The 23076-nt window shown below is 36.9% G+C and overlaps 1 protein-coding gene across 1 annotated transcript in view; it reads left to right on the top strand.

Annotated features, from left to right (window-relative positions):
• LOC148864134 (myosin-1-like) overlaps positions 1-22815 on the top strand; it is a 43916-nt gene extending 21101 nt beyond the window's left edge. Inside the window, exons 6-23 of the mRNA XM_088975736.1 lie at positions 4714-4879; positions 5022-5085; positions 5202-5215; positions 5304-5388; positions 5661-5764; positions 5870-6008; positions 6905-7023; positions 7467-7619; positions 7701-7790; positions 8028-8105; positions 13633-13791; positions 15813-16019; positions 17870-18075; positions 18193-18328; positions 18959-19088; positions 19213-19359; positions 20848-20927; positions 21863-22815. Coding sequence (XP_088831862.1) covers positions 4714-4879; positions 5022-5085; positions 5202-5215; positions 5304-5388; positions 5661-5764; positions 5870-6008; positions 6905-7023; positions 7467-7619; positions 7701-7790; positions 8028-8105; positions 13633-13791; positions 15813-16019; positions 17870-18075; positions 18193-18328; positions 18959-19088; positions 19213-19359; positions 20848-20927; positions 21863-22549 — 2764 coding nt within the window. The 3' untranslated portion in view covers positions 22550-22815. The remainder of the gene's footprint in view (positions 1-4713; positions 4880-5021; positions 5086-5201; positions 5216-5303; positions 5389-5660; positions 5765-5869; positions 6009-6904; positions 7024-7466; positions 7620-7700; positions 7791-8027; positions 8106-13632; positions 13792-15812; positions 16020-17869; positions 18076-18192; positions 18329-18958; positions 19089-19212; positions 19360-20847; positions 20928-21862) is intronic.
• Positions 22816-23076: the final 261 nt, after the last annotated feature.

The raw sequence follows: 23076 nt of genomic DNA, 5'->3' as shown, positions 1-23076 counted from the left end.
CTTATACTCCATCAGAGATGCAGATTGCAAATGTATTAACTAAAGGGCTGGCATCAACGAAGTTCAGGGACATACTTGGCAAGCTAAACATGATTGATATTCATGCTTAGCTTGAGGGGGAGTGTTAGAATGTTAGAGTGATGTTCGGCTGATAAGAGTTCTTATTAGCCCATTCTTATGTTTAACTTATCTTGTAACTGGGCTTGTGTTAATGGGCCTGGGCCTAATCCTGTTTAATGATTTAAGTCATCTGGGTGTCCCATCACTAATCAGGGGCATCCCAGTAATTTCTTGTACCTTGTACCATATTCATCTATAAATAAAGGACTGGTCGACTGGATAGAACAGTTCGACATTCTCTTCAGTTCTGTGGTTCTCTTCTCCTCTTTGCTACTTCGAGTATAGCTCTTCAGATTACAACTGAGAATGAGGACTGCTTCCATTTGTTGATCTCCTGTTCCTTTGCTACCGCTATATGGAGGTGGAGCCTTTGTTTATTTGGAGGTAGGTGGTCTATGCCTTCTGATTTAAGCTTGTTATTCAACCCATCTGTCTTTGTTTGGCACACTAGAAGAGGTAAGGTCATGTGGAAATGTGTCAGGGCAGCCACTCTGTGGACTCTTTGGGAGGAAAGGAATGCAAGAATTTTCTTAGAAAAGGAAAGAGGGTTAGATGAAATGAAGGATTGTATTCTAACAAGAGCAATCCATTGGCTGAAAACTGTGGATATCTTTGATGACTTCTCCTTTGATGACTTGTGGAGGAATTGACTAGTAATAGCTAACACTTCAACAAAGAAGGATAGAATTCTGTTAGAATGGGTTCCGCCTTTGGAAGGTGTCATCAAGCTGAACTTTGATGGAAGTAGCCAAGGCAACCCTGGGCCTTCAGGTATAGGGGGTATCCTGAGAAATAAGGACAGCAACATAATTTCCCTATTCTCAGGACCGGTGGGAGTGGGGGATTCCACAAGGGCAGAAATCCTTGCTGTAGTACAAGGAATTCAGATCGCCAACCAGATTGGGGTGGAGAATCTCCTAGTTGAAGGGGACTCTTAGGTGGTAACAAGGTGGCTTCTAAACTTGGATACCACCATTTGGGGCTACAAAGATCTCATAAAAAAAGTAAAGTGGTTAACCAACAATATGAGAGTTGAGGTAAAATGGGTTAGTAGGTCTGCTAATTCTTTGGCTGATGCTTTAGCCAAACGGGGGGTTTCTAGGGAAGATATTTTTTGTGCTTCTTTGTAAGTTGTTATTGATTTGGAAATCTGTACTTAACTAGCCCGGAGAGGTTGCAACTCGTGCCTTTCCTTGTGGACTTTGTACTATTGTCTATTGCTTATTAATAAAATTATTTCAATTATAATTTTTTTTTAAAAGAATAAGAGATAGAATAATTTTAAGGGTAAATTACAAAGACCCCCATACTATGGGATCTGTGACAATTACCCCCCTGAACTTTCATTTGCAACAAAGACCCCCCTGAACTTTCACTTTGCAACAAATATCCCCTCTGTTAGAGTTCGATCAGTTAACTTCCAAAAAGATTCTCATTCTGCTGTTTAATTTTTTTTAAGTCCCAAATTACCCTTTTCTTATTTATTTGAATGGTTTATGATTCATTTATTTTTCTAAATATAATACTGAATTCTTCTTGGTTGCTTTAATAGATCCTTGTTGTGTTCTGGCTGGATTCAATATTCAAATGAAATGGTAGAAGTTTCTTTATGATGGATATAAATTTAAGGTTTCATTTGGTTTTTCTTAATTTATTAAAGAAAGGAGTGAATAATTTTTATATTTTAAGATGAAGAGAGACATTCATGTCAGTGAAATGAAACAAGAATTTAAAGAACTTTGTTTTTCTAATGAATTCTGCCATTTGACTTAATGGCTAGGGGGTCAAAGTGAAAGTTCAGGAGGGTCTTTGTTGCAAATGAAAGTTCAGGAGGGTAGTTGTCATTGACCCCATAGTATAGGATGGTCTTTGTCGCAAATGAAAGTTCAAGGGGGTAATTGCTACTGACCCCATAGTATAGGGTGGTCTTTGTCGCAAATGAAAGTTCGAGGGGGTAATTGCCATTGGCTCCATAGTATAGGGGTCTTTGTAATTTACCCTAATTTTAATTAGACTTGTTCTAGGTGAAGAAATCATTAACATAATTAGTGCTTATGCACCTCAAGTTGATTTAGAAGAAAACTTTGAAAGAAAATTTTTGAAAAACTTAGAAAGATTAATCCAAGAAATTCTAAATGAAAAAGGAGATTTTTATAAGAGGCTTAAACGGGAGTGTGGGAAAAAATGCAGGATATGATATGATACATGAAGGATTTGGGTTTGGGGAGAGGAATGAAATAGGAGATACAATCTTAGAATTTGCAATAGCTTAGGATATGTCAATTCTAAACACATGTTTCAAAAAGAAGGATGAATTTAATATTTAAAAGTGGATCGAATATAAGTCAAATAGATTTGTTTCCTTACTAGGACAACAAAATGAATGATTTGTAGGATTGTGAAGTCATTCCAGGCAAAAGCTTAACTGTACAACATAGATTAGTGATAGTATAGGAAGCGATTTAAACTATGTTAGGTGCACTAAAAGAGGAAGATCAAAGAGTCTTGGTAAAAGATGAGGGAATCAAGGAAATATGGAAAAACTATTTTGAAAAATTATTAAATTAACAACATGGATATACCATATGAGTGAGGATATCTAGATGTCTATACATTTATACCTTATCTTCAATGCAACATGTATAGGTGTCTCAATTATAGATTGTTGTAATATAACACATCTATTATTTTCTTTACTGTTTACCAAAACGTAGGCCTGTGACATGGATACACTATATGAGTGAGGATGTCCTGGTGAATAATATCATTCTTGGGGTTTATTACCAGTTAGAAGCTCAAAGACCCTGTTCCATTCAACCAACTTCTAAAGGATTGTTGCATTCCTTGGACTTTCCTACTCGATAGTCTCCAAATGATCAATCTCCTACTGCAATGACTTCTATGTAGAAAAGTAAATTTTCAAAGCCTTCTTCCTCTGTTTTAAATTATTAATTTCACTACAGAGTTGATAGTCTCTAGCAACATCTAAAGCTTGGGACAAGTCTTTAACACATAGGAGGTGGTGGTGAGATGGTTAAGGGAAGAGAACACTGGTATGCAGAACTACAGCAATGAAAGGAAAAAAAATTAAATGGCTGGCTAAGGACATTGAGATAAAATACAGTTGGGTGAAGAGATCTGCTAACTCATTTGCTGATGGGTTAGCCAAGTAAGGGGTGAATAGGGATTTTTTGTTTTTGGCTCATTTCTAATTCTGTTTTCTTTTGTTATTTGCTTGTGGGGGGATATCAACTACGCTTTCACCATATAGTGTTTTGCACCCATTGTGTACGGTGACAATTTGAGGCATTTCACTCAGTGGCCAACCTTGTCACGTATCCTAATTTATCACAACCAGCAATGGCTATATGTTAGATTGAGCCCATTCCAATTTCCAAATAAATGGCCCCATCTTGCTTTACAGTGGTTATCTGCACATTTAAGGTATCCCCAACACCACTTGTAGTAAACCTTGTCTCAAGACCCATTTTAACATCACTCCTAGAAGTGCCCTGAAATCAATACGATACTTTTAAATATCAAGTCAAGAGTAGAGGTGATTCAGCAAAAAAGGGCACAAACAGGGGTAGAATTCACTCCTGGCACTGTAGGAGAAAAGGGAGAAATAGGGGCTACTAACACCAGGACCATAGAACCTTCCAGCATCAAAATCACTTATAAAGCCCCAATAAGTCTACCAACACTTAACTGCTACCTTCAAACCTGCTAAAGAACGCCAACTTAAATTGAAATCTCTGGCTTGCTTGACTTATTGGATGAATATTAAAGACTCTTCTTGGGCAGGAATAGACAGATTTTCAGCATCGAAATCACTTATCTTATAAAGCCTCAATAAATCTTCTGACACTTGAGCATGACCTTCAAACCTGCTAAAGAATGCTAACTTAAATTGAAATCTGTCTTTCTTGACTTTTTGGATGAATATTGAAGACTCTCTTCTTGGGCAGGAATAGACACAAATTTTCATGAAGCGCCCTAAAAAAATCTATAGGAAATTCAAGGAATATGATCTACATTATAAAATCTCCATGCAATTTGTTGATCCTACAACTGCATGGTTTTCAACCTTGGAGTTGACTGCTCTGGTACCAACTTGTTATCCTTGGATTAATTCAGTTTATTAATTTGAAAATGTTTGTGTGTGAAACTGTGAATGTGGAGAAGAATAGGGAAACATGAGAGAAGGAAGAAAGAAAATTTGGAGAGAGTTGTGGGCTACAGCCCCTTCTCCACTATATATTCAACATACACATGAGAAAATGACAAATCTGCCCCTGATCGTTTACATCAAACAAATAAGAATAAAAACAGAACTTTTAAAATCAAGTAATATTTTGATATTACTAAAGAATTTGCACATTTATGCTCTTGGAGTCCTTACTCAGTTTTGTTCATTACAAGATGTTTAAGATCCAATTTTTTGAGGTACTGACTCTAAATAAATTTATACACTGAGGTAAAATCCAGAATGTTTGTCCAGTTACCACTGATATAATGGCTTGTTTCTTTGGGCGCTTTCCTTAACATATATCTGAATGCATTGATGAAATTCCTGTTAATCTGTTTCTCCAGTGGTGAAAGTGGAGCTGGGAAAACTGAAACAGCAAAGATAGCAATGCAATATTTAGCAGCACTTGGAGGGGGCAGTGGAATAGAATATGAAATATTGAAGACTAATCCCATATTGGAAGCCTTTGGTAATGCAAAAACATCAAGAAATGACAACTCAAGTCGTTTTGTAAGCTATCTATTCTTTTCTGCGGACTCAAAAGTGTGCCTAGTATTGAGTCTATTGACTATTTTGCTCAAGATTAAATGTAGTAATTTCTCTTTGAAATTGTAGTCTATAAATGCCACTTTTCTTTGACTCAATGGTGCAGGGTAAGCTGATTGAAATTCACTTCAGTGAAACTGGGAAGATTTCTGGTGCCAAAATTCAAACTTGTAAGAAACCTTCTTTCTACCTTGAGTTGATGTTACTTTTCCTGCGTACCAAAGTTGATACTAACTTTAACGTTCTCTTTGTTTTTCCTGCCAACTTGGTTCTTAATGAAATTAAGTTTTACTTGAAAAGGTATTTCCTTTTGAACATTGTTCTAGCACTTCTCTGTCGCCTGGGATTACTGTACCATCATTAATTGAATTTCCTGTCTTATGATCAGTCAAGAGTGGTGCAGTGTGCAGAGGGAGAAAGATCATATCATATATTTTATCAGCTCTGTGCTGGAGCTCCTCCAGCACTTAGAGGTATCATATGTGTTCTATATTGTTCTATGACTTTAACATTGCAATCATTTTCTTTCACTGCCTAAAATTGGGATATATTGATGGTTGCAATGTAGGTCAACTCTCTTTGCCCTCCTAGATAATGGTGTTCCACTATTCTATATAATTTATTGGCTTGTTGGATGTTCTAGAACTAGAACTAAGTTTTGAAACCCTTCTGAGTAAATTTTATGTCTTACTTGCTGATTGCATTGACTATCTTTGCCTATTGCTTTTTTTGCTCTTTGTCATAGAGAAACTACATCTGAAGAATGCAAATGAGTATAAATATTTGAGACAGAGCAATTGCTTTTCTATTGCTGGGATTGATGACGCTGAACGTTTTCGCATTGTTATGGTATTTCAACTTATGCCTGCATTACTAGAGATTAAAATTCCTAAATCAGCAGTTCTAGTTTAGTCCTTGTGTTCCATTATCTTTCTAACTTCAGTGTTTTTGCAGGAAGCTCTTAATGTTGTTCACATTAGCAAAGAGGATCAAGATAGTGTATTTGCAATGCTTTCTGCTGTTTTGTGGTTGGGTAATATCTCTTTTACTGTAATCGACAATGAAAACCACGTTGAAGCTGTTGTAGATGAAGGTAAAAATCTTCTTGAACTATGAGCAAGTTCCAATTCCAGAAGTTATTTTTTATTTTGCTAGGCAAACGTGTTGGGTTTGGGAGGGGGAGGGTGAAGGCGTTCTAGTAAGGGACTGAAATTGCGTATTGAGGGAAAACTGGCTTGGAGAATGTTGTAAGGTGGGGTTGCGGTAGAAAAAAGAAATACATTAAGGTTGTTGCAGACCATCTAAGAAACCTGAGTACGCATTGATAAGAACATTTAGGTCTCTTTTATTACAAGGTGCACTAATGCTAGGAATAATTTCTCCCAGATTTTCTTAATGAATATTTTATGGCACCATCTGCCTTTATAATGTATTGCATTCAAGTGCTTAATTTTACCAAGATAATCGACAGCTTGTTATACCCTTTCCTTCCTCAAAAAGACCATAGAGTATATTGGGTTGCTTTGAAATCTTGTTGGTCCCAGGAAATCTTTGTTTAGATTGTTGCATTTCTGTATAGTCTTGAGATAGCTTCTTCCTTTTCTCCCACTTGGACTTTTTTATTCCTGTCATTGTTGACTTGTAAGAATTAACAATGTCTTAGTTTCTAGACATGCATCATATAGACATCTTTAACTCTTTTGTGCATATCGGCTCATTCCAAATATCACAACTCAACATGTGAGTATGCGACTAACATGTGATATAATAAAGTGTCTGGCATACTCAAAAAATTGAGGGTGCTAATTATGAAGGCATCGCATTTTTTTTTTCGATCAGTGGCACACTACATGTTGACTACTTAGTGAATACAGCAACTAAGATCATCTGATCATGTTCATGTTTCCAATATATCATTTCTGACATGTTAGTTCCATGATATTTACTTGCTTATTAACATTTTTTTTTGATGTGGCATTTTATTTTCAGGTCTAAATATTGTTGCCAAATTGATTGGATGCAATGTGGGAGAATTAAAGCTGGCTTTGTCAACTCGCAAAATGAGAGTTGGCAATGATAATATTGTCCAAAAGCTTACATTATCTCAGGTAACAGAAATTCTATGGAGAATTATTTGACCTGTTTTCCACACAATAAACAGTCTAGCTATGGTGGAACTAAATATGAACTGGGCAAGGGATTGGACCTTCTATTCAGTTAATCACTTCATAGGAAACCATTTGTTATAACTCAAGTAGCTTGTTGTGTTCTGTTAATCCATACTAGAGAACTCTTTCTCCTGGATGCTTATCATATTTAATTTGGTAATAAAATAAAGTTTATTAAAATAAAAAGGAAGAAATACAAGGAAGGTGTCCAGAGATCACCCAAGAGAACAAAAAACACAAACTTCAATTTTTTTGGTCTGAAACTTGGAGTAGACTGTCACCTTTATGCATATGCATCATATCTTCTGATAGACAGACTGTGCTTGTACTTTTTCACTGTATGGCAATCATAAATTTTTTTCTAACCAGTTCTTGTGCTTTAGGCAATTGACACCAGAGATGCATTGGCTAAATCACTCTATGCTTGTCTTTTTGACTGGGTGGTTGAACAAATAAACAAATCCCTGGAAGTAGGCAAGCGACGTACAGGAAGATCCATCAGCATTCTTGATATCTATGGCTTTGAATCTTTTGATGTATGTTCATACTTATCTTTCTTTCATTTTGAACATGTACTTGTTCAAATTAACTTTTCCTTTTTCCCCTTTTCTTTGCAGAGAAATAGTTTTGAGCAGTTCTGCATAAATTATGCAAATGAGAGATTGCAGCAGCACTTCAATCGCCATTTATTCAAGTTGGAGCAGGAGGTAGGAAGTATGGCTCTTTGTTTTGTGTTAAATGGATATAGAATCTAGTTATCGAAATTTGTTTTTCTGTATATATAGATTTACTTCAAAGGGTTTCTAAAAGAAACTAGTTTCTGACTTTTATTGATGTCACAATGCTCTTACACCACAAGATGCTTTCTCATTCAAGAAATTATGACTTCAGTGCTGGAACATATAAATTCAGCATATGTAAAACCTACATAAATTTGCTTTCAGGAATACATCCAAGATGGAATTGACTGGACAAAAGTTGATTTTGAAGACAATCAAGATTGTTTAAATCTTTTTGAGAAGGTGAGTTGCTCATTACTATTTCCTTGTACTATTAAATGATTATTTTATTTATTGATATGTAACTGTGATGGGAGGAAGTTTCTTAAAATATGCTATTAGTTAGACTGACAAATATTATCTCATTTATCATTAATGGCATGAAGGAATGTTATATTCTGTTGTTATCATGGAAGATGGAACACCTTAGCAAGAAAAGCGTGCGATTTTTTGCTTCAAGTGTGCAAGAGAGAAGGCAATATCATTGCATACTATCTACTTTTTGGCTGTTAACACACATATGGCAGCAATGGTGTAGGTAACTGAATTCATTTATTAGGAGTTGTATTGCTGGAGATGCATAATATTGTCAGATTTTCTATGCTTCCCATGAATATTAGAGAAATTTGATTTAGCACAACAAAATGGTGATGTCCTATGTGGTATTTTGTTAGTTTATTTAGTTCTCTACCTGTTGAAAGTTTCCAATTTGTCCATGGAGATGGAGTGCTGCCAAAGTGTGTTGGTACATGAAGATCCAAGCTGATCTTTGAGTCTAACATTTCTGTGCACAAGAGATAAAAGGAAAAAAAAGGTTAGTTTGAAGCTTGGTAAAGAAGGGTGAACTGTATTGATGGAAGGGCAATTGCCTGGTTGAAATGTTTCTTAGACGGATCATGATATGTGGCTAAAAGGTGTAAAAGGAGGTACAAGTTGAGAACTGATAGGAGGCACTTCATGGTGGAACTGAAAGAAGACAAAGAAGGAAGGTTCATTGAGATTTCAGAATATTTTGAAGCACAGAAAGTACAGAAAATATGCATACCAGATGGAAGATCCTCAATGGGATGGAAACTAATGACACAACTCCTATAGTAGTTCATTGTGGAAAAAAAAAACTTTGGGGAATGGAAGGAAGTTTTGAACTTAAACAGCAAAAGTGATGAGGAAGAGACTAGAAGTTTGGAAGGAAAACTAAGTCACTGACAAGTGGAGTAAATCAGTGGAAACACAGCACCTCCATCAATTTGAACAATACGTTTGTTATGCCTACCAATGTCTGACCTCGCAGCTGGGATGAAGTGCTACCTGTGATAGTCTATAAGATGAAATAGTTTTCTGGTGCTACTAGCAAATCCTTCCTATCCACCAAAGCACTACTCTCCCTGGTCACAGTGATTGACAAAGTTGCTGAGATTGCAATACCATCTTCATGGGAAGTAGAATATTAACCATATCAAAGCAGAAGCTAATATAACTGGCAGATGGAGGTGGAGGATATAGGGATCTGTGGCCTCCCCTTTAATCTGTGAAAACCAAAGGTATTCGAGGAGATAGGCGACTACTGTGGTGGTTTATGCAGTGCATGACCGAACTTGGTGGGTGCTAAATTTCTAGCATCCAAGTGGCTGGGGGAGCAATAGGTGCGATTCCAAGAGTATTAGACATTCATTTCAATTGAATGATTGGCAAAGTGTGGATCACTTCCTCAGCTGAAGCAAGGCTGCAACACAAGGAGCTGAAGGGGACGGACGATAAGCTGGTGGGTAGGACATGTTTCATCATGGAAATGGATAATCAGTAGCTGAGTGGAAGTTATATGCAAAAGGAAAAGGGAGAACAACAGTCTCAGAAAGGAAGGGGAAATAATACTACAAAAGTGGATTGGTGGCCAATATATTTGAATCCAAGGGCTGAGTTTGAATCTCAGACCTGTCATCCGATTAAAAAAATCTCTACAAGGACCACTGAAGCATGTCTTATAAGGAGGGTTGTAGGATTGGAGCTACAAAGGCTACATTGAAGGGCTATGATCTACCTGAAGCCGATGTCTTGTTTTTTGGATAAGTGGCAAGGGAATCTGGACTGATGAACTGTGAAAATCAAAATCATGTTTCTTCAGGCAGATTTAGCTCAAACGTTTGTTCCACCTTCTACATTAGGTTATGTCCATGGGGGTGTTGGGGGAACGTATTTTGACGTTTTCCCCAACAGGCTGGCACTTCCACTTTGGTTGTCTTATGTGGTGCCTAGTGGCATTTATGTTTTTAAACTACAATAAACAATTGCACATTGTTCTATGTGCCAAAACACCTCACTTTCTTGATTTACAATGCTACAATTCAGGTACAAGTTACCAAACATCTGCATACTGACGCAAAGGGGATGTGAAAATGGTAGTATGGTATGAGCCAGATTTGAGGACTATAATGATATTTGATTCAATGAGGATTTGCTAGTAAAGAAGAAATAGGATGGAATGAGAAATAAAAAATGAATGAGAACAACACAACCAAGACTGGCCAAACAATAAACCTGCAACAAAAGTGGATCCTGTCTTGGGATAGAATAGAAATTAAAGTTTTTGCCACAGCTTCTCTAAGATTTTGTCAGCCTGAGATTTGGGCATTATCAAGAACTGTATGGTTCCTCTCTATTTATATTATCCCAAAAGATAGCTGCTGGGATTAAATGCCAAGCTAGCTTTCCCTTCTTTCTGAGTTCATTGATGTGCTCATGTGCCAACTATCAAGTGTCTCCAACATGGATTTAGGAAATACCTAGCATATGGTAAGGGATTGGATGAAGTATGCCCGCATTATAGCACTGAATGGGCAATAAATAAAGAGGTGATTTGTCGTTTCAAGGTTCTCATTGCAGAAAATGAAGCCTGAAGTTAAATGGGAAGTTTTCAGCTCATAAGTTTGCATTATACTGGTTAGTTTAAAGAAGATGATAGAGAAGGTTAGATCTTGAAGGCATGGTAGTAATGGATTGCAGGTGGAATCTGGAAAGCAGACAGGGTTGAGGTGGAAGCCACCATTTGAATGACAGAAGGAAAAGTGATCTTCCCCAAGTGACGATATCTTCTTGGAATTGGAGGAATCAGATGTATAGGTATGAAGGAAGTTTCTTTGTAGTCCTTTTGGCGAGATTTAGGAGTTTTATAGGAGATTACATGGGACTGGAGGAATGGGCAAATGACATATGGAGAATCACGAGGGAGTGAGGGTTAAAAAACTGATCCAATAGTTATTTCTTTTCATTGTTCCATTGAAATTGGAGGCGAGGAAGATCTTGAATTGCAGTCCATGTTTATCATCATCCTTGATTGAGGAAGAGGGATAAAACCTTTGTAATTGGTTCCTAGATAAAGAGTCAATAGAGAAGTCTAAAAACTACTGATAAAAATAGAGACGTCTCAAAAATAGTTTTTGTAGTAGCTCAATATCTTGTTAAAAATTATCACCATCTTTTAAGCCTTGTCCCAACCATGTGGTTGGCTACATGAAGCTTATTTCACCATCCTGTTCTGTTTGGTGCCATATTTATGGGCACTTGTATGTTGTTAAAAATAAGTTCAGGAATTTATTGTTTTGATTGGTAAGTTGAGGAAATTTCTTGAGTAGGGTGTGAGGATGTCAACTTTGTTTAGATATTGGTTTGTATGGTTCAATATTTCAAAATGCAGAAGACTATAAGTCTAATAGGGAGCACTTATAAAATTTTGGCTAAGGTTTTGGGAAGAAGACTAAAAGAAGTCCTAGAAGACCTAATCTCGCTAAATCAATTTGCTTTTGTAAAAAGGAGGCAATCCTTTTTGCCTAGCTAGATCTCTAACACGCCCAGTAGTTTACAAGTGGAGACATAGTCCAACCTCAAATTCAATGGGAGATCTATAGGCAACCCTTAGGAGGAAGGAATGATGAGATGCCTTTTATAGGAAGGATGAGAGTGTTTACTGGGTCTTTAGTGGACCCATAGGGGTAGGGCCGCAAATGAATTGGATCGAATTTGGATAGGCCCTGATTTGGTCTTGCATGATCCAATTTTATTCAATTGCATTTATATATGAAAGTATATAATAATTTATGTATTTATTTATTTACCCTTGGTGAAACTTAAATGGCAGAAGCTCTTTGGAAGAATTTTTGTTGTATATGGGGGTATATGCCTTATAGTTAACCTAAAACACAAAGAAACAAGAAAACATTAATGACCCATTGTCTTGTCATTTCAATGACTGTTTGAACGAAGAGGCAAAAAGTAAAACCCTATTGACCTAATCTTTTTGCATATCAGCTAAGAGGGTGTAGTCCATTGCCATTAAAACAGGCTTTCAATGGCTTGAAGGGGCTTTCATCATTTGCACAAAGTTAGTTGTTGAGGAAAAAATATTTTTACTGTTTGTTAAGGGTCAATCGTCATCATCACTGATTTTAATGAGTGAGAAGGCTTGAGTGGCTGTTAACTTTGATCTTTTGTATCACCTATTCACCTGTGTCTTGTCTTCAATCTCCTCAATTGATCATTCATCGCACAGTCTGGTCATGGGATAGGTATTTCAATGCAGAAGGCACTACTGTGGAAATAAACAAGGACGGGGAATTTCTAAATTTGATGCTATCGGACAACAGTGTTTATGTTTGAGAACAAAACCTTTGTAAAATTTACAAATGCATTGGTTTTTGTCAAGACAATGAAACGATGGTATGTAGATCGAGAAATGGTGGAACAACGACAACTTTGGGTTGGGCTATTGGCTTTGGGGTTCTTTGTTTCTTTATTTTTTATGTGTAGACTAAGTGGCCAATGATCTACTCTTACATTTGCAATTACCTTTTGATCTTTGGACAACAATGCAAGTGCTCATGTTCTTTCTAGTTTGTTCTACTGTTCAAGTAACACCATAATTGCCCAATCGCCACAACCAAATTGAATCGAATTTGAATCTGATATCTGTTAATATGATCAAATCGAATTTGAATAGGGAATGCTAAATATTTGTTGGATTCAAATTGGATTTGGATTATCGGGTGTGGGTTTTTTCTTATCAAATCTAATTGGTTATACCCTTATCTGAATTCGATTTGATCCATTTGCAGCCCTACATAGGGGTGTAGCAGACTCAACAAAGGATAAGGTCTTTGCAGTGATAATGGGGAATAGAATTGCTAAATTAGGTTTGTCCTCCCTCACCATCAAAGGAGTACTAGGCGAATATCATTAACTGGTTAGGGAAGTAGGTGAACAGGTCGTGGAGGGTGACCCATTACTTATCGAAAGCCAAGGACATGGAGTCTCTTTTGCATACTATAGTTAGGTGGATCCCCAGGGAGTTGAACCATGTTGGCTGATGGTTTAGCCAAGTCAGGGGTCCAAAGGAGTACTTGTACAGTGACAGTATACTGCCAATATAATTTTTTTGTGGGGTCTTTTTTGTGTCATCCCCTCATGTACATAAGTGACTTTGCATTGTATCTAATTTGTTTTTTACTTTTTAATTATCTTTTGTTATGGCTTCCAATATGATCTTAATAAAAACATAGTATAAAGTTTTCCTCCAATAAAACCACAAAAAAAAAAACATTAAACATATTTATTTTGAAGTGAAATGAAAATAATAAACTTATGCTTTCACTTTGTGGCATGCTAATCCTTCTGAAGCTTTTCTATTAAATTCTTAGTTTTTTTGCCTGTTAAATGCTGAGTTAATTTCATTATTTATGATTCATTGCATTTAACATTCATTCCCTGAATTTTCATGCAGAAACCATTGGGATTATTGTCTCTGTTGGACGAGGAGTCAACTTTTCCAAATGGAACTGACTTGACATTTGCCAACAAACTTAAGCAGCATCTGAATTCTAATTCCTGTTTCAGAGGAGAACGAGGCAGAGCTTTCAGTGTCCTTCATTATGCAGGGGAGGTTGTCATCTGATCCATAATAGACTCTTTCATTATGGGGAAACCTAATTTTTACGTTAGGTGGACAATAAGATATATATAGAAGGCATAAGGCAATGTCATATTGCATGGGTTAGGATAATTATTCCACCTAAGGGAATATCAATGGAATGGATTGTGTTGGATTGGATCAGTGAATGTCATGCTGGGTATGGTTGTGAAGTAATCAATTGGGCAATGACAGGTCAAACCTAGAACTGGTAAATAAACCAGCCGACAAAAAAATAGGTGAATCAGCCAGATTGTACTGTACCAAGTAAGATCACCATATAGGTTAAATAATGCTTAACAAAGGAATGAACCTTTTATTAATCCTTTGATTGATTTCCAGTATGCCAAACAAGAGGAAAAAATATGCCATGCTTTAGGAACTCAGTATTGCCTCCCTAGTGCCACCATCTGATAGATTCTTCTTGGATTTAGGAATTACCTTCAGTGGATGGCCACCTTATATTAAATTCAATCTGATGAAGGATAAGTTTAGAGAATTCAATAGTGTGCTATTACTGGAAAATTTGGGCTTCAAGCAACTGGCAATCTAGAATTCTGTAGGTAAAATTTTTGAACCAATGGTGACTATGTCTTAACCATTTAAAGTATCATTAATAATATTACTTGTGCTTTTTGTGCTGTATGTTAAGACTAATCCTTCTATAGTTTGAGAGAGAAAGGGACACTTGAACACTTTTTTGATGTAAACATATATTTTTCAATACAAAATTATGTGAATTGGATTACTTTCTTGGTTTTATCTTGTTGTGTTTGCTTCTTTAAAGTTTGGCATTTGATATGGGTTTGTCAGGACTATATTCACACAGCTGCATCTTGCTTCCATGCGTGACTGCCAAGCATGCTGAAATCTTGGTGGTAGAACTTGGAAGGTTTAGACTGAAAAAATATGAATAAAAGGGAAGAACAAAGAAAAGATAAAAGGCAGAAAAGAAGAAAAAAAGTGGGTTGGATAAAGAACAGAATGGAAGGATAATGGAAATACAGATTTTTCATGAGGGAGGTATGCAATTAGCTTATGGGAAGGTGGCCAGATGTCAGTGGATTCATGGATTTTAGTTGTACTCTGGCTTTCTGATTCGTATAAAACAGAGTATGTGATAAAGGGGTGTAGACAGAATACCCTAAAGGGATACTTAATACATTGTACATCTCATTTTTTCACTATATGTTAATAAACTCTCACTGTTATCCATCAAACAAGAAAAAGAAAAGAGACAGTATGTGACTTTCTGATTTGTATAAACAGAGTATGTGAGAAATGGGTGTTGACAGTAGAATATCCTAAAGGGATACTGAATACATTGTGCATCTCATTTTTTTTTCACTATATGTTAATAAACTCTTACAGTTTTCCATCAAAGAAAAAGCAAAAAAAGAAAAGAGACAGTTTGTGACTTTCTTATTTGTTTAAACAGAGTATGTGAGAAAGGGGTGTAGATACTGAATACATTGTGAGTTGAGAGGAAAACAGTAAATTGGCTTGTTGAGAGGAGAGTGTACTTTATGTATTTAGGCAGCAGGGTAGAAGAGGGATTTCCTATCGATAAATAAGGATGATCCTTCCAGTTTTTTACATAAACAGGGGTATTTATGTAAGTGATGTTCCTGTGATAACAAAAGGCCAACTGCTTTAGGGGAGATTATGTTCTCTAAGTCTCTCCTAAGCACATCAGACACTCTCTTTGCCAATCTCAGTTCTTTCTCTCTTTGTTTGTTTTTTTCCTTCTTTCTCTTGCTGTTCTGACCTTGTTACAGTATACTTACAGGGCTCATGCCCATTCTTCTTAATGGACCTTTAAACTTCCAAATAATGGAAAATACTAACATACCATTTACATTTAAACTTCCAAATTACTACTGTGATCATCTACTTTCTACCTGATGGATGTTTTAGAGTTTCTCCTTTTATTTTGTTTGCTTTCCTGTGTGCCTGAATGTTAAAACCTAATAATTTAATTCTTACCTACTCAGGTTACATATGACACTAGTGGGTTTTTGGAGAAAAACAGGGATCTGTTACATTTAGATTCTATTCAGCTTCTGTCTTCTTGCACATGCCGACTCCCCCAGATATTTGCTTCCAATATGCTTATTCAATCTGAGAAGCCAGTGGTGGGTCCTTTGTACAAATCAGGGGGAGCAGATTCCCAAAAGCTGAGCGTTGCGACAAAGTTCAAGGTAATATAATTGAATTTGTTATCTCAAATTCACCCATATTATCACTATAAATATAATTTCAAATATTATAAATATGGTGCTGTTTCTTTCTTTTTTTTTTCTTCCATTTTTTATTGTGTAGTTCAGCAAATATGACAAGATATTAAAGGCGACAAAGGATTAGCCAAATACTATGGCTGTTCAGCAGGCTGTGGAACCAATAATTATTTTCCATGCCAGTAATAAAATACATGGGACCCACACCTCTCACAGTGGGCCCATGAATTTATTACTGGCATGGAATATTATCATTGGTTCCACATCCCACTGAACAGCCATCACATTTAGCTAATTCAAATTAATTAAGGGCTGGAAGGCTTTTGACAGAATTCTCCTTATCAGGACAAAGCAGGCAATCTAGAAATGTTAATACCTTTCAGCTGGGGCAATGAAAACCTTGCTGGAAAGCACCCTTTCCCATTAACCTATCTATTATTTAATCCCTATTCCCTGTGCCAGCAGCTGTTGCAGACAAACTGAAAAAATTCCAAAGGGACTTCCTGTGGAGAGGGTAGAAAGGAAGAGATAAGATAGATCTAGTTCAATGGGACCAAGTGTGCAGACTTGAACAAGCAGGGGGTTTTGGTGTAAAGAAGTTGGAGGAGATGAATATTACCCTGATTGGTGAATGGTTTTAGAGGTTAGCATACAGCCACGCCTCCTTTGGAGGCAAATTATCCTAGAAAATTTTGGTGCAAGGAAACATCATAATAAATTTCTCTCAGGTAATTATCTGAAGGTGGGAAATGGTCAAAGAGTCAGTTTTTGGAAGGACATGTGGTGTGTGGAAAGGGTTTTGATGGAGAGTTTTCCTTATTTCTGTTGGCTGAAAATAGGAATGCTAGAGTGACTGAAATGAATGTTTCTCAGGATGGAGTGGTGTCATGGCACCTTGCTTTACGAAGAAACCTTGATGACTGGGGAGCCGATGAGTTGGTTGCCTACTTAATTTGCTGATTGGGAATATCCCCAGACCAGACCAGGCAGATGCTAGATTTTGGAGCTGGGAAAAATCAGAGAGCTTCACTATAAAATCCTTTTGCAAACAGCTTTGTCCCAGAATTCAAACTTCCCCCCACAGAGGTCTGGTCCTCAGATACCTTCAAAATTAGCTTTTTAATGTGGTCTGTGGTATTTGGACAGATGTCTTACAAGGAAATAACCCCCTTAGAAAAGGATTAAACATTCAATCTGATTCCTGTGTGCTGTGTGAAGCTAGAAGAGAAACCACTTCTCACCTATTCCTGCATTGTCCCTTGGTAAGAGACATTTATATCATTTTTGTAGGCTGTTCGACCTATCCTAGGTCCTGCATTTCCCCTCTTTAGTAATAAGAGATAGACCAACTAATTTACCCTTACTTAGATTTGACAATGAAGAGACATAGCTCCCCTGTCTACTAAAATAAAAGGAATCAAACTAATAAGAAAATGTAAGCTGGAACATCTGACTACTCTCAACTAAGCTAATAAACTTTGCAGCTTCAGATTGCCACTATCAATTATGTCACATGGTTAATGAACCTCACATGCACCCTGTTCTGTCTCCACCATTTTGTAAGACTCAGATTGGTTGGATTGTGAAAACTGGGAAACAGTGGTCTTTCCAGGTCCCAGTTAAATGACGGCTTTCATGAGTTGAATGGGCTAGGCACCCAGTTAACTGGAACAACCATTCCTGTGGAGCATTCTTGTTTTTAGTCCAGTCCAAGTCTTACAACATTGGTCCCCACCCCATCCCTATAATGTGTAATATGTAATACCAAAGAAATGTTGTCACATGGTCATGATTGATCTTTCATTTTCATCTAGGGTCAACTTTTTCAACTGATGAAACGGTTGGAGAATACAACACCACACTTCATACGCTGTATCAAGCCCAACAACTTGCAACGCCCTGGAATATATGATCAAGGACTTGTATTGCAGCAGTTAAGATGTTGTGGAGTCCTAGAGGTGGTTCGAATATCAAGATCTGGTTATCCTACCAGGATGTCTCACCAAAAGTTTGCAAGAAGGTACAGTTACATACATACAATATATACATTCACAGACATATAGCTTTAAGATGGAGGTATTCCATAGTTTTGCATCTGTTTTTCAATCGCTTTCCCCTCTCTTGTTATCTGTATTAGGTATGGTTTTCTTCTTTTGGAGAGTGTTGCTTCACAAGATCCACTCAGTGTTTCAGTTGCAATTCTTCACCAGTTCAATATTCTTCCTGAGATGTATCAAGTTGGCTATACAAAGTTGTTTTTCCGAACTGGCCAGGTAGCTTATTGTTCTTAACTTTACTAGGGTTTTCTGTATAAATAAATTTTTAATTTGAAGATTCACAGCTTTAGCTTCTCTATGTTGGAGTTTCCTTCCCTGACAGGACCCATGAAAAACTTCGCCTTCTTGTGATGAGTTGTTTCTTTCTTCCTTTTCTTTTGTCCCATTTTCTGCAACTTTTTATCAGCTTATTTTTAGACTTCCCTGATCTGGAATGAGAATAACCCTAAATTTTCATGTCTCTATAGCAGATAACTCATGCATAACATCTTTTTTAAGATGGTCTTATAAATTTTGATCACTGGTTCTATTTTCATACTTTGGAATTCATGTGTTTGGGTCACAGAATATCATATTCCTTTTTCTTGTTCACTCTAATCCTAACATTGTTTAGTTGAGGACAACTCAATCCATTGTGATCCAGAGCCTATTATACTAGTGATTATTCAACTTTCTTTTGAACTAAAACTCATACTTTCATTAGTTTGATTGGCTTCCCAAAGATTCACATTCCTTCTCCCTATAGAAGCCCTTGTGGCCAGAACTGCAGAAGATGTAAAGACGTAGTGAAATTTTTCTAATCAGAAAAATTCTGACCTAACATTTTGCAAACATTGCAATCAATAGATTGGTGTGCTCGAGGATACAAGAAACCGTACTCTCCATGGCATTTTACGAGTTCAGAGCTGCTTCAGAGGTCACAAAGCTCGCTGCTATCTCAAGGAGCTTAGGAGAGGAATTGTCATGCTGCAGTCATGTATTGTCTTTTTCAACTTTTATTATTTTGATTAGGTCAATTGAACAGTATAGTAATGGCAAAATGGTGCTTAGGGTTCTCTATTATCATTTGGGCAATTAATATCATCACTATATCCTTGCAGTTGTCCGTGGAGAGAAAACCAGAAAGGAATATGCAGTCTTTGTACAAAATCATAGAGCTGCTGTAGTCATACAAAAACAGATAAAAGGCAGGATTGCTAGGAAAAATTTTATCAATGTTCGTTGTGCATCAATATTGATACAGTCAGGTAAGACTTTAATTTGCCTTTTGCCCGAAGATCTCTGACTGGACTTGCCAATTATTCTCAAGTGCATTATGATGGCCAACCATGGCGTTGTATTCTACTGGAACATAAACCATTACTTTATACACATAATGGTCTCAAACCATTATTTCAACCATTATTACTAATTGATAACATTTTAACTTGGTTTTCTTTTTTCAGATCAAATGTCTCATTTTAATTATAGTTTTGAAATGCATATAGGTTTGTTAAACCCCAAGGGGTGGGATTCAGATTGATCATGTAACAAGATGATGTCTGTTTCAGGATTGAATTAGATAAAGATCACGCCAGCCCAACTCCTGTTAACAACCTAAAGCTGACATGCTTAGTTCAATGTATAAAATTTACTGCCTACCAAGCCACCCGGATATTTTTTATCAACTTATGAATCAAAAATCATTAAACCATGAATCTTCAATTTAGAATATGGCAATTGCATCGAATGTGGTCAGACTTGGATCAGGCTGGACAGTTGGACCACAAGAACTGGGAACTGGTCAGAATACTCCATTTACTTGCGTTGATGTGTTACCCTCTAATATTTATTGTTTTACTCTTATTTTGATGTAAAAGAGCTTTAAAAGTTAATCAAGAACCATTTCCACTTTTTTTTTTTTTAATTTCATGACTTCATTTGAATAGTCAAACTGGACAGTTGAACTGTTTGATCCATGGCCCAGCCACCCAAAATGTTCTCTATCAAGTATGGCAACATTGATTGCATCACTGAATGAGCTGCCTCATATTCATGGTAAACAAGACATAACTAATATTACAAAAAATTGAATATGTCAATCAAGCCTAAAATAGCAGAATAAATTTCTCCACTAAAATCTAAATTAAAAACAAAGCAAGGCTCTTGATATTCAAATCAAATTGCAAACATTGATAGCTTACTTTATCCTCATTCAAGTCATCTTTACCATAGTTGCAACCGGCGGTGCATCTTCTTCATTTTCTGAGATTGATGCAAAAGTATTTCCGTCTTCCACTTTTTTCTTGAAGGAATTTTTCATTCATCATCTTTAACTAGGTGATGTTTCTCAAATGAGACACTATTACATATGACTTACCCACAATTTTGTATCCACATTGATTCTATTTTCGGGATGAAGTTCCAATGTTCCAGACAATGTTCCAACATTGCATCTTATCCATCAATCATTTTTCAACAAAAATAAGAAAAATTTGACAGAAAGCGCCACCACTGTAACATGGGTTGCAATAATTTTTCTGGTGAATAAAAAAGACAGCACCATTGGCCTCTTTATCATTGTTACTTCTAAATGTTGAGTGTTTTCCTTTGATGCCACACAGTGCTGCAAGAATTATGTATCAGGTCCAGCTCCAGAAAAGCAAGACATTTTCTGTTTATTACATGTTTGTGATAGTGTGTTTCAGGGATCATGTCAAGTTCTATTCATGATTCATATTAAACATGTTTTGCAGTTATTCGTGGCTGGCTAGTTAGAAGGTGTTCGGGAGATGTGGGCTTGCTGAACACAACCCAGAAGTTTGAAGGCACAAAGGTATTTCTCGATGCTCATATTTTAATCATCTGCAATATACTGCACTAAATTTTACTTTACTAAATTTTGATTGTTCCATGAATTTCTGAGTCATCCATGTTTTCTATTTCTAATTCCACTTCAGAAGTGCCATTATATTATCAGTTCATCATCATTATGTGTGTTTGTGCTGTTTTTTAAATGTTCAAGTTGTTTGTTTCAGCATATACATCATGCATGGTACTACTTTTCTGCAAATTGGTTTTTATATAACGCGTAGATGATGCACTATATGTTACTTTGTACATGTCAACCCTTTGACTTTGCCTGAACAATTAAGAGAACTCTGTGCAAACTCTCAATGGCTTTTAGCTGTATGACCAAGTAATTGGTCAGAAGGAAAATTATTCATTCTCCCTTGGGTAAAAAAGTATGCACTCAAGGTTTTAGAATCAATCTTCCATGTGTTAATAAGCTAGAAATCTTTATCGACATCTCATCTGGTTTTTGGATCATTTGCTCTCTAATTTTACATTCCTGAGGAACCGTATGGCAAGGTTCTAAATATCGATATGCCCGATACGCCGGTATGGGCATATCGGTACTTTTTTTTATTTTTTTTCCAAAACCGGTTTAAGGGGGCTGGTTTAAGGCTCCTCCACCCCATGAACTGGTCAGAACCCTTGCTCCCGATACGTAACAATTTTTTGAACCTTGCCTTATGGGTTAGGTGTAAGAGCCATCCAATTGAGTTGAATGTTGGCCTAAGGCCAGGGTCAGCATGAAACCCTGAGCTGATCCTTGAGGTTGGGTATAGGATTCTTGGGTCCAAGCCAAATTTATCTTGCACTTCATAGGATATTTTGTTGTCATCTAGTCTTTGCTCTATGCCTTCTTTTGCACGTTTTAGTGTTTTTCACATTCATGATTCTAAGCTAGCTCAAATTCCTTAGCAGGGCTCTGAACCAGAGCAGATACTTGTCAAGGCATCAGTCCTTGCAGAGTTACAACGCAGAGTTCTGAAGGCAGAGGCTGCTTTTCGTGAAAAAGAAGAGGAAAATGACATTCTCCATCAGCGGCTCCAGCAGTATGAGAGCAGGTGGTCTGAGTACGAGCTCAAAATGAAATCCATGGAAGAGGTGTGGCAAAAGCAGATGAGATCCCTACAATCCAGCCTGTCCGTTGCAAGGAAGAGCCTTGCAGTTGATGATACTGAGAGAAGTTCTGGTTCGTCAGTCACTGTGGCTCATGACAGAGCATACAGCTGGGATCTGGGAAGCAACAGTAACAGGGGCAGGGAGAACAGTGGGTTGAGACTTGGGTCCCGATTCTTGGAAAGAGAGATGAGTGCAGGTCTGAGTGTAATAAGCCGATTGGCAGAAGAATTTGAACAACGAAGCCAGGTATTTGGTGATGATGCTAAGTTTTTGGTGGAGGTGAAATCTGGGCAGGCTGAGGCAAGTTTAAATCCAGACCAGGAACTGAGAAGGCTGAAGCAGATATTTGAAGCTTGGAAGAAGGATTATGGGGCAAGATTGCGGGAGACAAAGGTGATCCTGCACAAACTTGGAAGTGAGGAAGGAAACAACGAGAAGGCTAAGAAGAAATGGTGGGGAAGGAGGAACAGCTCGAGGATAATGTAATTCATAACCTTGCCTTATTGCTATCTTTATTTAATTGTTCGTTCAGCTTTTTTTTTTATTTTTTTGTTGCAATCTAGCCAATTTGTTTATGCTTAGAGTTGGCTGAAAAAAAAAAGTATTTTTAGTATTGCTGCTTCAACTGAAATTAGAAGAAGGTTTCAGTGCTTCTCATTTTTCAGTTTTCGGTAGATCTAAATATGTACATGTCCCATCAAAGTGCTACATTTTGGAAGAAATATGGAATAGAAAATTTTGAGTTGATAGAATTGCGTTCTTTCCTTTTTTTTTCATTTAATCATTTCATAATCATCTGAAATGGAAAATAATCTGCAAACTTTTAACTATTATCCGTACCAATCATAATATAATCATGCAACTGCTAGTGACAAGGATCAGAAATATTGCAATGTATCGGAGTGTATAAGCGGATTCGTATCGTATCGGTGATCCTCCTATATGCCCCTACTATACTTTAGCGCAAGGTTCAAATATTGATACGTATCAGCCGTATTGTGCTGATGGCTTTA

This window comes from Nelumbo lutea, chromosome 3 (genome assembly GCF_056320005.1).
Source record: "Nelumbo lutea isolate HS-2025 chromosome 3, American lotus-T2T, whole genome shotgun sequence".
In the NCBI taxonomy this organism is placed as follows: domain Eukaryota; kingdom Viridiplantae; phylum Streptophyta; class Magnoliopsida; order Proteales; family Nelumbonaceae; genus Nelumbo; species Nelumbo lutea.
Note: the sequence above shows the minus strand (reverse complement) of the source record. Positions and strands in the feature narration are given on the sequence as shown.